Raw genomic sequence first — 17,179 nt, 5'->3', positions numbered from 1 at the left:
GCCTGCAGCCCGTCCCCGCGCCCGGCTCTGCCTGCAGCCGGTCCCCGTCCCCGCGCCCACGCCCGGCTCTGCCTGCAGCTGGTCCCCGCGTCCACACCCGGCTCTGCCTGCAGCCCGTCCCCGTCCCCGCGCCCGGCTCTGCCTGCAGCCCGTCCCCGCACCCACGCCCGGCTCTGCCTGCAGCCCGTCCCCGCACCCACGCCCGGCTCTGCCTGCAGCCCGTCCCCGCGCCCGCGCCCGGCTCTGCCTGCAGCCCATCCCCGTCCCCACGCCCGGCTCTGCCTGCAGCCCGTCCCCGCGCCCACACCCGGCTCTCCCCGCGCAGGGGAGCCGCGGCGGTGCTGCCCTGACTCACGGTGGAGAAGAACATGGTGAAGACGTAGACCGAGGCCTCGAGCAGGTAGCGGCTCCGCAGGGCGATGGCCACGGGCGGCAGGAACATCAGGTTGCTGAGGCACAGAAGCAGCGTGGCCAGGAGCTGGAAGCCGTAGGAGAAGGCCTCGGCGCTGTCCGTGCAGCCCCAGCCGTTCCAGCCTGCGGCGAGGGCCCGTCAGCCGGGCAGGGCTGCCAGTGCCCAGGGAGCCCGGGGCCGGCGGGGGGGACGGGGGGGCGTGCAGCAGGGCTGGGGACCAGGCCGAACGCGGCAGCCCCGGGGCTTAGAGAAAGGGGCTGCCGGGCTGGGGGGTCCTGGGACCACATGGGGGGTAGCGGGGCCGGGTGTGACGGACGCTCCAGCCACACGGCTCAGTCTAGGGGGGCAAGGAGGGGCCCCGTCCTGGCTTCCAGGAGATGGCCCGGAGCGGGCTTTGCCAGCCATAATGTGAGGGGGCAACGTGCTGCCGGGGGCCGATTCCAGACTCTGTGGAGCTGCCCCGGGAGGCTGCCCCCTCACCTGCCCCCCCTCCTCCCTCACCTGCCCCACCCCCTCACCTGCCCTCACCTGCCCCCTCCTCCCTCACCTGTCCCGCCCCCTCACCCGCCCCCACTTCCCTCACCTGCCCCGCCCCCTCACTTGCCCTCACCCGTCCAGCCCCCTCACCCGCCCCCCACCTCCCTCACCTGCCCCGCCCCTCACCCACCCCCTCCTCCCCCACCTGCCCCACCCCCTCACTCACCTCCCTCCTCCCTCACCTGTCCCGCCCCCTCACCCGCCCCCACTTCCCTCACCTGCCCCACCCCCTCACCCACCCCCTCCTCCCTCACCTGTCCCGCCCCTCACCCGCCCCCACTTCCCTCACCTGCCCCGCCCCCTCACTTGCCCTCACCCGTCCAGCCCCCTCACCCGCCCCCCACCTCCCTCACCTGCCCCGCCCCTCACCCACCCCCTCCTCCCCCACCTGCCCCACCCCCTCACTCACCTCCCTCCTCCCTCACCTGTCCTGCCCCCTCACCCGCCCCCACTTCCCTCACCTGCCCCACCCCCTCACCCACCCCCTCCTCCCTCACCTGTCCCGCCCCTCACCCGCCCCCACTTCCCTCACCTGCCCCGCCCCCTCACCTGCCCTCACCCGCCCCCTCACTCACCTCCCTCCTCCCTCACCTGTCCTGCCCCTCACCCGCCCCCACTTCCCTCACCTGCCCCACCCCCTCACCCACCCCCTCCTCCCTCACCCGCCCCCTCACCTGCTTTGCACTCGCAGGCCGCGTACAGATAGTTGTTGGTGCTCAGGAGCTTGCACTGGCCGTAGGGGCCGCAGTCCTCGATGCAGGGGGAGAGGTAGGTCCGTAAATACACCTCCGCTGTCACGTTAGCGCAGGGCTCGAACCTGCCACACACAGCCTGGCGTCAGCGCGGGGAGGGGACAGGAGCCGTACCCGCGACAGAGCCTGCCACTCGCCCGCCCCCACAACCTGCCGCGTGGCGGGCGCCGGTGCGGCTCCAGGCCCCACACTCATAGCCAGGGCCAGGCCTCGGGCGTCACGCCAGCACCCAGCACCGGCTGGAGGTGCCGAGCCAACGAGTCGCCCACCACCAGCCGGCAGGGCCCTGACCCCGCGCTGACGCCGCCTGGCTCCGGCACTGACAGACAGACGGAGACATGGACCCAGGGACCTACACGCAGAGCTCTGGTCTTTCCTGGAAGGAAAGGATTTCTCCAGCCCTGTGTGACGTTATTAATATGAACTGGGACCGTATAGATCATTGTTGCAACCAAGGTTCTGCAGTGGCACCAAATCTTGTATAAAGGGGGTCAAATGAGGTGTCTCAGACACGGTTATGCTTTGCTGGTTAGGATGATGCTGTCTATACGCATGTATCTTTTTTGCATTTAAAGATATAAGTATTAGCTCTACACTGTCTGTAGTTCAAACTTGTGCTGTGCTTCTGGGGGACACCTGTCACAGAGTGTGGGGGAGTCCGGGCCCTGCACACTGTGACGATGTGACTCAGCAGGGAGGGGGGAGTGTTGACCTGGGAATGTGCCCTGGGGATGGGAGACCTGAGAGCCTGTCACCTGAGCCGGGAGGGGGAGGGGGAGGTGACACCTCTGCCCAGGAATGTGAACAGAGGCTGCAGCAGGGAACCTGCTGGGTGGGTTTAGTTTCAGTTTGGGGCTGGGTGGAGGAACACAGGGAACCCCAGGGCTGGGGTCTAAGCTCCCTGCTCCCCCAGAAGGACGTGATTGAGGGGTCCTGGTTGTACCCACAAGCTCTGTTGTGGACTGTATTCCTGTTGTCCAATAAACCTTCTGTTTTACTGGCTGGCTGAGAGTCTCAGTGGATCCCAGGAAGAGGGGTGCAGGGCCTGGACTCCCCCACACTCTGTGACAACTGGTGGCAGGGGTGGGATCTACTGCACCCCGTGAACGGCGCTTCCTGCAGTAAGTGACTGGGGAGCAGTAAAACGAAGGGGAATTGACGGGGACCAGGCGTGCTGAAGATTCAGAGAGAGACGGTTTCGGGGGGCAGTTAACCCCTGGGAATGTGTGACCAGAGAGAAAGACTTTTGCAGTAACAGGGTCCCCCGGGGGATTGCAGCGAGCGGTCCCAGGGGCGGAGGAATCTGCAGCTCGACCCTGGCAAAGAGTCGGTGACCTCAAGAAGGACTGGCACACGAGGGGCTTTTCCTGGAAACCGTGGGAAGCTGCCCGGCCTGCGAGGGGCCAGCAGGGAGATGTACGCTAAACGCCTGAAGAGCGACCTGGTGGAGCTGTGCAGGCAGAGGGGGCTGCGCATCGGGAGGTCCACCAAGGAACAGCTGATTGCCCAGTTGGAGGAGAGGGATCGCTTGGATGACCCGATCCCTGTCCCTGAGGGAAGCCGCCCGGCAGACGCAGCGTGGGCCCTGGGGCCTGACCGGGCTGGGAGGGGTCAGACTGCTGCTGAGGACATCCCGAGACCCTTCCTACCTATGCCTGGGGGAGGGGTTGGGGGAAGCCCAGCGAATACCGAGGGCACCCTGACCCCGGCACCCAGCAGGGGATCCTCCCGGCGGAGCTCCCCATCCCTGGAGCGGAGGCGGCTGGAATGGGAGAGGGAGATGAAAATGAGGGAGCTGGAGGATCATGAAAAACAACGTCAACATGAGGAGAAACAACGTCAACATGAGCAGGAGGAGAAGGAGAGGGAGCGTCAGGAGAAGGAGAAACAAAGACAGCATGAACTGGAGCTGGCCAGGCTGAGGAGCAGTGGGACCCCGGCTGCGGTGAGTACGGGGGGACCCAAGACTGCAAGGAACTTTGATAAGTGCTTCCTGGCCCAGAGGAAGGAGGAGGAGGACATAGATAGCTTCCTGACGGCCTTTGAGAATGCCTGCGAGCTGCACAGGGTTGACCCTGCAGACAGGCTCCAGTTTCTCACCCCCTTACTCGACCCCAAAGCCGTGGAGGTGTACAGCCGGATGACAGGGGCGGAGGCAGGGGACTATGAACTGTTCAAGCAGGCCCTGCTCCGTGAGTTTGGGCTGACCCCCGAGATGTACCGGAGAAGGTTCCGGAGTCAGCGTAAAACGCCTGAGGTCACCTACCTACAACTGGCCAACCGGATGCAGGGGTATGCCCGCAAGTGGAAAGCTGGGGCCCAAGCTAAAGAGGACCTGCTGGACCTAATCGTACTGGAGCAACTGTATGAACAGTGCCCTTCCGACCTGAGGCTGTGGCTGGTGGACAAAAAGCTCGAGAACCCCCAGCACGCAGGGCAGCTGGCCGACGAGTTTGTGAACAGTCGGTCGGGGGGTAGCCGGGAGGAGTCCCAAAAGAACAGGCCCCCCCCGATGCAGAGAGAGAGTCACCAGGGGGCCTCCCAGCGGGGAAATAGGGAGAACCCCCTCCCACGGGGAACGCCTGGCGTCGGGCCCCTCCGACCCGCTCGAGGGGACCAACGTGACCTGAGCTGCTATCACTGTGGCCAGAGAGGCCACGTACGGTCCCAGTGCCCAGGGCTCAGGGACAAACTGAGCAGACCCAACCTACCCAGGGTTAACTGGGTAGGGACCCAGCTGGACAAGGGGCAGACGACCCAGGAAAGGGGGCCTACCAGTTTACCACCGGCCCCGGAGGGAAGAGTACCCCAGGCCAGCTCCACCAGAGGGCTGGAGGCTCTGGACTCAGGGTGCTCGGTTTACAGGGTGGGCGCGGGGCTGTCTCTCCGGAGAGAGTGCCTTGTTCCCCTGGAGGTGGATGGGAGGAAGGTCAATGGATACTGGGATACGGGCACGGAGGTGACGCTGGCCCGGCCCGAGGTGGTGGCCTCAGATCGGGTGGTGCCCAACACCTACCTGACCCTGACGGGGGTGGGCGGGACCCCATTTAAGGTGCCCGTGGCAAGGGTACACCTGAAATGGGGGGCCAAGGAGGGCCCCAAGGATGTGGGGGTACACCACCATTTGCCCACTGAAGTTTTGATGCGGGGAGACCTAGAGGACTGGCCAAGCAAGCCCCAGGCCGCCCTGGTTGTGACGCGTAGCCAGAGCCGGCGAGGGGCACTGCGCCCTGACCTCGGGGAGGGTATCACACCGGAGGCGCAGGACCCTACCCTGGTGGGGAGGGAGGGCCGAGGGGCACGGCTCAGAGAGGCGGAGGCCTCAGACCTGGCCAGCGAGAGGGAACCGGGCCCCATCCCTTCCCCAGCCGCTGAGTTCCAGGCCGAGTTGAGGAAAGATCCCTCCTTGCGGAAGCTCAGGGACCTGGCCGACCTCAGTGTGGTACGGACCATGAGGAGAGGCTGCCAGGAGAGGTTCCTGTGGGAGAAGGGGTTCCTGTACCGAGAATGGGCTCCCACAAGGGAAGTAGAGTCCTGTGGGATCAGGAGGCAGCTGGGGGTCCCCCAGAAGTATCGCCGCAGGCTCCTGTACCTGGCCCATGACATCCCCCTCGCAGGGCACCAGGGAATCCGGCGCACCCGGCAGAGGTTGCTACAGAACTTTTACTGGCCCGGGGTCTTTACCACGGTCCGGCAGTATTGCCGATCCTGTGACCCCTGTCAGAGGGTGGGGAAGGCCCGGGACAAGGGGAAAGCGGCTTTGAGACCTTTGCCCATCATAGAGGAGCCTTTCCAGAAGGTGGCCATGGACATCGTGGGGCCTCTCAGCAGGACGACCCGGTCGGGGGAGAAATACATTCTGGTGGTGGTAGATTTTGCCACCCGCTACCCCGAGGCAGTGCCCTTAGCTTCCATTGAAGCAGACACCGTGGCCGATGCGCTCCTGACCATTTTCAGCCGAGTGGGGTTCCCCAAGGAAGTCTTGACAGACCAAGGCTCCACCTTCATGTCGGCCCTGCTCCGGTGCTTGTGGGGAAATGTGGGGTCCGGCACGACTGGGCCTCAGCTTATCACCCCCAGTCCAACGGGCTGGTGGAGAGGTTTAACGGGACGCTAAAGATGATGCTGAAAACCTTTATGAACCAGCACCCGCAGGATTGGGACAAGTACTTACCTCACCTGCTGTTCGCGTACAGGGAGGTGCCCCAGGAGTCTACCGGATTTTCGCCTTTCGAACTGTTATATGGCAGGAGGGTGAGGGGCCCCCTGGACCTGATGAGAGACGAGTGGGAGGGGAAGGCCACTCCCGATGGAGAGTCAGTGGTGGAGTATGTCCTGATCTTCCGAGAGAGACTGGCTGAACTCATGGGCCTGGCCAGGGAGAATCTGGCCAGAGCCCAGAGGAAGCAGAAGGTCTGGTATGACCGCACAGCCCGGGCCCGTGCCTACGCCACCGGGTATCCGGTGATGGTTCTCATCCCCGTGAGAAAGAACAAACTACAGGCCGCCTGGGAGGGCCCTTTCAAGGTCGTCAAGCAGCTCAATGAGGTAAACTATGTGGTGGAGCTGTCAAACCGGGCGCACCACCGCCGGGTGTACCATGTGAATATGATGAAGCCATATTATGCCAGGGGGAATGTGGTGCTGGCCGTGTGTGGACAGTGGGAGGAGCAGGGAGATGACCCTTTAGTAGATCTATTCCCTGGGACCAGAGCTGGTTTCCCCCTGGAAACAATTCCCCTCTCGGATCAGCTAACCCCTGCCCAGCAAGCTGAGGTCAGGGAGGTGCTGCATCCGTACGGACAGCTGTTTTCCAACCAGCCTGGACGCACTAATCTGACTGTCCACCGGGTGCAGACAGGGTCGCACCCGCCGATAAGATGCTCCCCCTTCCGAGTCACAGGGAAAACTGCTCAGGACCTGGAAAGAGAGGTCCGGGACATGCTGGCTTTGGGGGTGATCCAGCCATCTGCCAGCCCTTGGGCCTCGCCGGTGGTTCTGGTCCCCAAAAAGGACGGGTCGGTCCGGTTCTGTGTGGACTATCGGAAGCTCAATGCCATCACTGTATCTGATGCCTACCCCATGCCCAGGCCGGACGAGCTCCTAGACAAGCTGGGAGGAGCTCGGTACCTCACCACCATGGACCTTACAAAGGGCTACTGGCAAGTGCCGCTGGATGCAGATGCCCGACTGAAATCGGCCTTTATCACCCCTCTGGGGCTCTATGAGCTCCTGACCCTGCCTTTCGGCCTCAAGGGAGCGCCGGCCACCTTCCAGCGCCTAGTGGACCAGCTCCTGAGGGGGGTGGAGAGTTTTGCCGTGGCGTATATTGATGACATCTGTGTCTTTAGCCAGACCTGGGAGGACCACGTGTCCCAGGTTAGACAAGTGCTGGACTGACTCCAGGGGGCTGGGCTGACTGTAAAAGCGGAGAAGTGCAAGGTGGGGATGGCTGAAGTATCTTGCCTGGGCCATCGGGTGGGGAGCGGCCGCCTAAAGCCGGAACCAGCCAAGGTGGAGGTGATCAGAGACTGGCCCGCTCCCCACACCAAAAAGCAGGTCCAAGCCTTTATTGGGATGGCAGGATACTACCGAAGATTTGTGCCCCACTTTAGCGCCATCGCCACCCCCATCACGGAGCTATGCAAGAAGGGGAAGCCAGACAAGGTGGTCTGGACCGAGCAGTGCCAGGTGGCTTTCCGGGCGCTGAAGAAGGCTCTGGTCAGTGGCCCAGTTCTGGCAAACCCAGACTTTGACAAGCCCTTTGTGGTGTTCACCGACGCCTCAGACACGGGACTGGGGGCGGTGTTAATGTAGGAGGATGAAAAGGGGGAGAGACACCCCATCGTGTACCTGAGCAAGAAGTTGCTACCCCGGGAGCAACACTACGCGGCCATCGAGAAGGAGTGCCTGGCCATGGTGTGGGCCCTCAAGAAACTAGAGCCCTATCTCTTCGGGCGGCACTTCACCGTCTACACCGACCACTCTCCCCTGACCTGGCTGCACCAGATGAAAGGAGCCAACGCCAAACTCCTGAGATGGAGCCTGCTCCTGCAGGATTACGACATGGACGTGGTCCACGTGAAGGGAAGTGCCAACCTGATAGCGGATGCGCTGTCCCGGAGAGGGGGCCCCGAACTTCCCCAGGTCACTGGTCAGCGTGACCCCGCTCAGTTCAGTCTCGAAGGGGGGAGAGATGTGACGATGTGACTCAGCAGGGAGGGGGGAGTGTTGACCTGGGAATGGGCCCTGGAGATGGGAGACCTGAGAGCCTGTCCCCTGAGCCAGGAGGGGGAGGGGGAGGTGACACCTCTGCCCGGGAATGTGGACAGAGGCTGCAGCAGGGAACCTGCTGGGTGGGTTTAGTTTCAGTTTGGGGCTGGGTGGAGGAACACAGGGAACCCCAGGGCTGGGGTCTAAGCTCCCTGCTCCCCCAGAAGGACGTGATTGAGGGGTCCTGGTTGTACCCACAAGCTCTGTTTTGGACTGTGTTCCTGTTGTCCAATAAACCTTCTGTTTTACTGGCTGGCTGAGAGTCTCAGTGGATCCCAGGAAGAGGGGTGCAGGGCCTGGACTCCCCCACACTCCGTGACACACCCCTCTTCCTGGACTTCACTGAGACTCTCAGTCAGCCAGTAAAGCGGAAGGTTTATTGGACAACAGGAACACAGTCCCAAACCAGAGCTTGTGGGTACAACCAGGACCCCTCAGTCAAGTCCTTCTGGGGGGCAGGGAGCTTAGACCCCAGCCCTGGGGTTCCCTGTGTTCCTCCACCCAACCCCAAACTGAAACTAAACCCCCCCACAGCAGGTTCCCTGCTGCAGCCTCTGTTCACATTCCTGGGCAGAGGTGTCACCTCCCCCTCCCCCTCCTGGCTCAGGTGACAGGCTCTCAGGTCTCCCATCCCCAGGGCACATTCCCAGGTCAACACTCCCCCCTCCCTGCTGAGTCACATCGTCCCATCTCTCCCCCCTTCGAGACTGAACTGAGCGGGGTCACGCTGACCAGTGACCTGGGGAAGTTCGGGACCCCCTCTCCGGGACAGCGCATCCGCTATCAGGTTGGCACTTCCCTTCACGTGGACCACGTCCATGTCAGGTTTCAGAGTAGCAGCCGTGTTAGTCTGTATCCGCAAAAAGAACAGGAGGACTTGTGGCACCTTAGAGACTAACCCATTTATTAGAGCATAAGCTTTCGTGAGCTACAGCTCACTTCATCGGATGCATACCGTGGAAACTGCAGAAGACATTATATACACAGAGACCATGAAACAATACCTCCTCCCACCCCACTCTCCTGCTGCTAATAACTTATCTAAAGTGATCATCAGGTTGGGCCATTTCCAGCACAAATCCAGGTTTTCTCACCCTCCGCCCCCCCCCCCCCCCCCACACACACACACAAACTCACTCTCCTGCTGGTGATAGCCCATCCAAAGTGACAACTCTCTTCACAATGTGCATGATAATCAAGTTGGGCCATTTCCTGCACAAATCCAGGTTCTCTCACCCCCTCACCCCCCTCCCAAAAACCACACACACAGACTCACTCTCCTGCTGGTAATAGCTCATCCAAAGTGACCACTCTCCCTGCAATGTGCATGATAATCAAGGTGGGCCATTTCCAGCACAAATCCAGGTTTTCTCACACACACCCCACCCCCATACACACACAAACTCACTCTCCTGCTGGCAATAGCTCATCCAAACTGACCACTCTCCAAGTTTAAATCCAAGTTAAACCAGAACATCTGGTTGGGGGGGGGGGGGGTAGGAAAAAACAAGGGGAAATAGGCTACCTTGCATAATGACTTAGCCACTCCCAGTCTCTATTTAAGCCTAAATTAATAGTATCCAATTTGCAAATGAATTCCAATTCAGCAGTTTCTCGCTGGAGTCTGGATTTGAAGTTTTTTTGTTTTAAGATAGCGACCTTCATGTCTGTGATTGCGTGACCAGAGAGATTGAAGTGTTCTCCGACTGGTTTATGAATGTTATAATTCTTGACATCTGATTTGTGTCCATTTATTCTTTTACGTAGAGACTGTCCAGTTTGCCCAGAGGGGCATTGCTGGCACATGATGGCATAGATCACATTGGTGGATGTGCAGGTGAACGAGCCTCTGATAGTGTGGCTGATGTTATTAGGCCCTGTGATGGTGTCCCCTGAATAGATATGTGGGCACAGTTGGCAACGGGCTTTGTTGCAAGGATAAGTTCCTGGGTTAGTGGTTCTGTTGTGTGGTATGTGGTTGTTGGTGAGTATTTGCTTCAGGTTCTTGATGGCTTGTAGTCCACCTTTGTGTGGAATGTTGGTGTAGAGGGCTTCTACATCCATAGTGGCCAGGACGGTGTTATCAGGAAGATCACCAATGGCTTGTTGTTTCCTCAGGAAATCAGTGGTGTCTCGAAGGTAGCTGGGAGTGCTGGTAGCATAGGGCCTGAGGAGGGAGTCTACATAGCCAGACAATCCTGCTGTCAGGGTGCCAATGCCTGAGATGATGGGGCGCCCAGGATTTCCAGGTTTATGGATCTTGGGTAGTAGATAGAATATCCCAGGTCAGAGTTCCAGGGGTGTGTCTGTGCGGATTTGATCTTGTGCTTTTTCAGGAAGTTTCTTGAGCAAATGCTGTAGTTGCTTTTGGTAACTCTCAGTGGGATCAGAGGGTAATGGCCACTATGGATGCAGAAGCCCTCTACACCAACATTCCACACAAAGATGGACTACAAGCCCTCAGGAACACTATCCCCGATAATGTCACGGCTAACCTGGTGGCTGAACTTTGTGACTTTGTCCTTACCCATAACTACTTCACATTTGGGGACAATGTATACCTTCAGATCAGCGGCACTGCTATGGGTACCCGCATGGCCCCACAGTATGTCAACATTTTTATGGCTGATTTAGAACAACGCTTCCTCAGCTCTCGTCCCCTAAAGCCCCTACTCTACTTGCGCTATATTGATGACATCTTCATCATCTGGACCCATGGAAAAGAAGCCCTTGAGGAATTCCACCATGATTTCAACAACTTCCATCCCACCATCAACCTCAGCCTGGTCCAGTCCACACAAGAGATCCACTTCCTGGACACTACAGTGCTAATAAACAATGGTCACATAAACACCACCCTATACCGGAAACCTACTGACCGCTATTCCTACCTGCATGCCTCCAGCTTTCACCCTGACCACACCACACGATCCATCGTCTACAGCCAAGCTCTGCGATACAACCGCATTTGCTCCAACCCCTCAGACAGAGACAAACACCTACAAGATCTCTGTCAAGCTTTCTTACAACTACAATACCCACCTGCGGAAGTAAAGAAACAGATTGATAGAGCCAGAAGAGTTCCCAGAAGTCACCTACTACAGGACAGGCCTAACAAAGAAAATAACAGAACGCCACTAGCCGTCACCTTCAGCCCCCAACTAAAACCCCTCCAACGCATTATCAAGGATCTACAACCTATCCTGAAGGACGACCCAACACTCTCAGAAATCTTGGGAGACAGGCCAGTCCTTGCCTACAGACAGCCCCGCAACCTGAAGCAAATACTCACCAACAACCACATACCACACAACAGAACCACTAACCCAGGAACCTATCCTTGCAACAAAGCCCGTTGCCAATTGTGCCCACATATCTATTCAGGGGACACCATCACAGGGCCTAATAACATCAGCCACACTATCAGAGGCTCGTTCACCTGCACATCCACCAATGTGATCTATGCCATCATGTGCCAGCAATGCCCCTCTGCCATGTACATTGGTCAAACTGGACAGTCTCTACGTAAAAGAATAAATGGACACAAATCAGATGTCAAGAATTATAACATTCATAAACCAGTCGGAGAACACTTCAATCTCTCTGGTCACGCAATCACAGACATGAAGGTCGCTATCTTAAAACAAAAAAACTTCAAATCCAGACTCCAGCGAGAAACTGCTGAATTGGAATTCATTTGCAAATTGGATACTATTAATTTAGGCTTAAATAGAGACTGGGAGTGGCTAAGTCATTATGCAAGGTAGCCTATTTCCCCTTGTTTTTTCCTACCCCCCCCCAACCAGATGTTCTGGTTTAACTTGGATTTAAACTTGGAGAGTGGTCAGTTTGGATGAGCTATTACCAGCAGGAGAGTGAGTTTGTGTGTGTGGTTTTTGGGAGGGGGGTGAGGGGGTGAGAGAACCTGGATTTGTGCAGGAAATAGCCCAACTTGATTATCATGCACATTGTGTAAAGAGTTGTCACTTTGGATGGGCTATCACCAGCAGGAGAGTGAATTTGTGTGGGGGGGTGGAGGGTGAGAAAACCTAGATTTGTGCTGGAAATGGCCCACCTGATGATCACTTTAGATAAGCTATTACCAGCAGGAGAGTGGGTTGGGAGGAGGTATTGTTTCATGGTCTCTGTGTATATAATGTCTTCTGCAGTTTCCACGGTATGCATCCGTGGAAGTGAGCTGTAGCTCACGAAAGCTCATGCTCAAATAAATTGGTTAGTCTCTAAGGTGCCACAAGTACTCCTTTTCTTTTTTCATGTCCATGTCGTAATCCTGCAGGAGCAGGCTCCACCTCAGGAGTTTGGCGTTGGCTCCTTTCATCTGGTGCAGCCAGGTCAGGGGAGAGTGGTCGGTGTACACGGTGAAGTGTCGCCCGAAGAGATAGGGCTCTAGTTTCTTGAGGGCCCACACCATGGCCGGGCACTCCTTCTCGATGGCCGCGTAGTGTTGCTCCCGGGGTAGGAACTTCTTGCTCAGGTACACGATGGGGTGTCTCTCCCCCTTTTCATCCTCCTGCATTAACACCGCCCCCAGTCCCATGTCGGAGGCGTCGATGAACACCACAAAGGGCTTGTCAAAGTCTGGGTTTGCCAGAACTGGGCCACTGACCAGAGCCTCCTTCAGCGCCCGGAAAGCCTCCTGGCACTGCTCGGTCCAGACCACCTTGTCTGGCTTTCCCTTCTTGCATAGCTCAGTGATGGGGGTGGCTATGGTGCTAAAGTGGGGCACAAATCTTCGGTAGTATCCTGCCATCCCAATAAAGGCTTGGACCTGCTTTTTGGTGTGGGGAGCGGGCCAGTCTCTGATCACCTCCACCTTGGCTGGCTCTGGCTTTAGGCGGCCGCTCCCCACCCAATGGCCCAGGTAAGATACTTCAGCCATCCCCACCTTGCACTTTTCCACTTTTACAGTCAGCCCAGCCCCCTGGAGTCGGTCCAGCACTTGTCTAACCTGGGACACATGGTCCTCCCAGGTCTGGCTAAAGACACAGATGTCATCAATATACACCACGGCAAAACTCTCCATCCCCCTCAGGAGCTGGTCCACTAGGCGCTGGAAGGTGGCCGGCGCTCCCTTGAGGCCGAAAGGCAGGGTCAGGAACTCATAGAGCCCCAGAGGGGTGATAAAGGCCGATTTCAGCCGGGCATATGCATCCAGCGGCACTTGCCAGTAGCCCTTTGTAAGGTCCATGGTGGTAAGGAGCGAGCTCCTCCCAGCTTGACTATGAGTTCGTCCGGCCTGGGCATGGGGTAGGCATCAGATACAGTGATGGCATTGAGCTTCCGATAGTCCACACAGAACGGGATCGACCCGTCCTTTTTGGGGACCAGCACCACCGGCGAGGCCCAAGGGCTGGCGGATGGCTGGATCACCCCCAAAGCCAGCATGTCCCGGACCTCTCTTTCCAGGTCCTGAGCAGTTTTCCCTGTGACTCGGAAGGGGGAGCATCTTATCGGCGGGTGCGACCCTGTCTGCACCCGGTGGACAGTCAGATTAGTGCGTCCAGACTGGTTGGAAAACAGCTGTCGGTACGGATGCAGCACCTCCCTGACCTCAGCTTGCTGGGCAGGGGTTAGCTGATCCGAGAGGGGAATTGTTTCCAGGGGGGAACCAGCTCTGGTCCCAGGGAATAGATCTACTAAAGGGTCATCTCCCTGCTCTTCCCACTGTCCACACACGGCCAACACCACATTCCCCCTGGCATAATATGGCTTCATCATATTCACATGGTACACCCGGCGGTGGTGCGCCCGGTTCGACAGCTCCACCACAGAGTTTACCTCATTGAGCTGCTTGACGACCTTGAAAGGGCCCTCCCAGGCTGCCTGTAGTTTGTTCTTTCTCACTGGGATGAGAACCATCACCTGATACCCGGTGGCGTAGGCACGGGCCCGCGCCGTGCGGTCATACCAGACCTTCTGCTTCCTCTGGGCTCTGGCCAGATTCTCCCTGGCCAGGCCCATGAGTTCAGCCAGTCTCTCTCGGAAGATCAGGACGTACTCCACCACTGACTCTCCATCGGGAGTGGCCTTCCCCTCCCACTCGTCTCTCATCAGGTCCAGGGGGCCCCTCACCCTCCTGCCATATAACAGTTCGAAAGGCGAAAATCCGGTAGACTCCTGGGGCACCTCCCTGTACGCGAACAGCAGGTGAGGTAAGTACTTGTCCCAATCCTGCGGGTGCTGGTTCATAAAGGTTTTCAGCATCATCTTTAGCGTCCCATTGAACCTCTCCACCAGCCCGTTGGACTGGGGGTGATAAGCTGAGGCCCAGTCGTGCCGGACCCCACATTTCTCCCACAAGCACCGGAGCAGGGCCGACATGAAGTTGGAGCCTTGGTCTGTCAAGACTTCCTTGGGGAACCCCACTCGGCTGAAAATGGTCAGGAGCGCATCGGCCACGGTGTCTGCTTCAATGGAAGCTAAGGGCACTGCCTCGGGGTAGTGGGTGGCAAAATCTACCACCACCAGAATGTATTTCTTCCCCGACCGGGTCGTCTTGCTGAGAGGCCCCACGATGTCCATGGCCGCCTTCTGGAAAGGCTCCTCTATGATGGGCAAAGGTCTCAAAGCCGCTTTCCCCTTGTCCCGGGCCTTCCCCACCCTCTGACAGGGGTCACAGGATCGGCAATACTGCCGGACCGTGGTAAAGACCCCGGGCCAGTAAAAGTTCTGTAGCAACCTCTGCCGGGTGCGCCGGATTCCCTGGTGCCCTGCGAGGGGGATGTCATGGGCCAGGTACAGGAGCCTGCGGCGATACTTCTGGGGGACCACCAGCTGCCTCCTGATCCCACAGGACTCTACTTCCCTTGTGGGAGCCCATTCTCGGTACAGGAACCCCTTCTCCCACAGGAACCTCTCCTGGCAGCCTCTCCTCATGGTCCGTCCCACCCTGAGGTCAGCCAGGTCCCTGAGCTTCCGCAAGGAGGGATCTTTCCTCAACTTGGCCTGGAACTCAGCGGCTGGGGAAGGGATGGGGCCCGGTTCCCCCTCAGTGGCCAGGTCTGAGGCCTCCGCCTCTCTGAGCCGTGCCCCTCGGCGCTCCCTCCCCACCAGGGTAGGGTCCTGCGCCTCCGGTGTGATACCCTCCCCAAGGTCAGGGCGCAGTGCCCCTCGCCGGCTCTGGCTACGGGTCACAACCAGGGCGGTCTGGGGCTTGCTTGGCCAGTCCTCTAGGTCTCCCCCATCAAAACCTCAGTGGGCAAATGGTGGTGCACCCCCACGTCCTTGGGGCCCTCCTTGGCCCCCCATTTCAGGTGTACCCTTGCCACGGGCACCTTAAATGGGGTCCCGCCCACCCCCGTCAGGGTCAGGTAGGTGTTGGGCACCACCCGATCTGGGGCCACCACCTCGGGCCGGGCCAGCGTCACCTCCGCGCCCGTATCCCAGTATCCATTGACCTTCCTCCCATCCACCTCCAGGGGAACAAGGCACTCTCTCCGGAGGGACAGCCCCGCGCCCACCCTGTAAACTGAGCACCCTGAGTCCAGAGCCTCCAGCCCTCTGGCGGAGCTGGCCTGGGGTACTCTTCCCTCCTGAGCAGGTGGTAAGCTGGCAGCCCCCCTTGCCTGGGTCGTCTGCCCCTCGTCCAGCTGGGTCCCTACCCAGTTAACCCTGGGTAGGTTGGGTCTGCTCAGTTTGTCCCTGAGCCCTGGGCACTGGGACCGTACGTGGCCTCTCTGGCCACAGTGATAGCAGCTCAGGTCACGTTGGTCCCCTCGAGTGGGTCGGAGGGGCCCGACGCCAGGCGTTCCCCTTGGGAGGGGGGTTCTCCCTATTTCCCTGCTGGGAGGCCCCCTGGTGACTCTCTCTCTGCATCGGGGGGGGCCTGTTCTTTTGGGACTCCTCCCGGCTACCCCCTGACCGACTGTTCACAAACTCGTCGGCCAGCTGCCCTGCGTGCTGGGGGTTCTCGAGCTTTTTGTCCACCAGCCACAGCCTCAGGTCGGACGGGCACTGTTCATACAGTTGCTCCAGTACGATTAGGTCAAGCAGGTCCCCTTTAGCTCGGGCCCCAGCTGTCCACTTGCGGGCATACCCCTGCATCCGGTTGGCCAGTTGTAGGTAGGTGACCTCAGGCGTTTTACGCTGACTCCGGAACCTTCTCCGGTACATCTTGGGGGTCAGCCCAAACTCGTGTAGCAGGGCCTTTTTGAACAGTTCATAGTTCTCTGCCTCCGCCCCTGTCATCCGGCTGTACACCTCCACGGCTTTGGGGTCCAGTAAGGGGGTGAGAAACTGGAGCCTGTCTGCAGGGTCAACCCTGTGCAGCTCACAGGCATTCTCAAAGGCCGTCAGGAAGCTATCCATGTCCTCCCCCTCCTTCCGCTGGGCCAGGAAGCACTTATCAAAGTTCCTTGCCGTCCTGGGTCCCCCCGCACTCACCGCAGCCGGGGTCCCACTGCTCTTCAGCCTGGCCAGCTCCAGTTCATGCTGTCTTTGTTTCTCCTTCTCCTCCTGCTTATGCCTACATTGCCTCTCCTTCTCCTGACATTCCCGCTCCTTCTCCTCCTGCTCATGCTTACATCGTTTCTCCTTCTCTTCCCGCTCATGCTGACGTTGCTTTTCATGATCCTCCAGCTCCCTCATTTTCAACTCCCTCTCCCATTCCAGCTACATCCGCTCCAGGGATGGGGAGCTCCGCTGGGAGGATCCCCTGCTGGGTGCCGGGGTCAGGGTGCCCTCGCTATTCGCTGGGCTTCCCCCAACCCCTCCCGCCGGGCCTAGGTAGGAAGGGTCTCAGGATGTCCTCGGCAGCAGTCTGACCCTTCCCAGCCCGGTCAGGCCCCAGGGCCCACGCTGCGTCCGCCAGGCAGCTTCCCTCCGGGACAGGGATCGGGTCATCCAAGCGATCCCTCTCCTCCCACAACAAGTGGCGCTGGTGGGGATCCTGGGAAACTGGAGTGTCTGAGGGAATTGCTTGTGTGACTTGTGGTTAGCCAGAGGGGTAAGACCAAAGTCCTCTCTGGCTGGCTGTTTTGGTTTGCCTTAGAGGTGGAAAAACCCCAGCCTTCGGCTGTGACTGCCCTGCTTGAAGCAATTTGTCTTGAATTGGTGTGACGCAGCAGGGAGCGGGGAGTGGTGACCTGGGAATCTGGCAGGGGAGTTTCACTGGGGATGGGATACCTGAGAGCCTGTAACCTGAGCCAGGAGGGGGGGTGTGATGAAGCGGGACTGTTCTTAATGT

The 17,179-nt window shown here is 59.2% G+C and overlaps 1 protein-coding gene across 2 annotated transcripts in view; it reads right to left on the bottom strand.

Annotated features, from left to right (window-relative positions):
* The window catches only part of TMEM8B (transmembrane protein 8B), a 57,461-nt gene that overhangs the window by 10,672 nt on the left and 29,610 nt on the right, over window positions 1-17,179 (bottom strand). Inside the window, exons 9-10 of one of the 2 annotated variants that reach the window (XM_073343270.2) lie at window positions 1,624-1,766; window positions 356-478 (exon numbers count right to left, since the gene is read on the bottom strand). In XM_073343270.2, coding sequence (XP_073199371.2) covers window positions 356-478; window positions 1,624-1,766 — 266 coding nt within the window. Of the gene's footprint in view, window positions 1-355; window positions 535-1,623; window positions 1,767-17,179 lie in introns of both variants that reach the window. The other variant, XM_073343271.2, reaches the window with a different exon arrangement.

Source organism: Lepidochelys kempii, chromosome 5 (assembly GCF_965140285.1).
Source record: "Lepidochelys kempii isolate rLepKem1 chromosome 5, rLepKem1.hap1, whole genome shotgun sequence".
Lineage (NCBI taxonomy): Eukaryota > Metazoa > Chordata > Testudines > Cheloniidae > Lepidochelys > Lepidochelys kempii.
The sequence above is the reverse complement of the archived record's forward strand: the minus strand, read 5'-3'. Positions and strand labels throughout refer to the sequence as shown.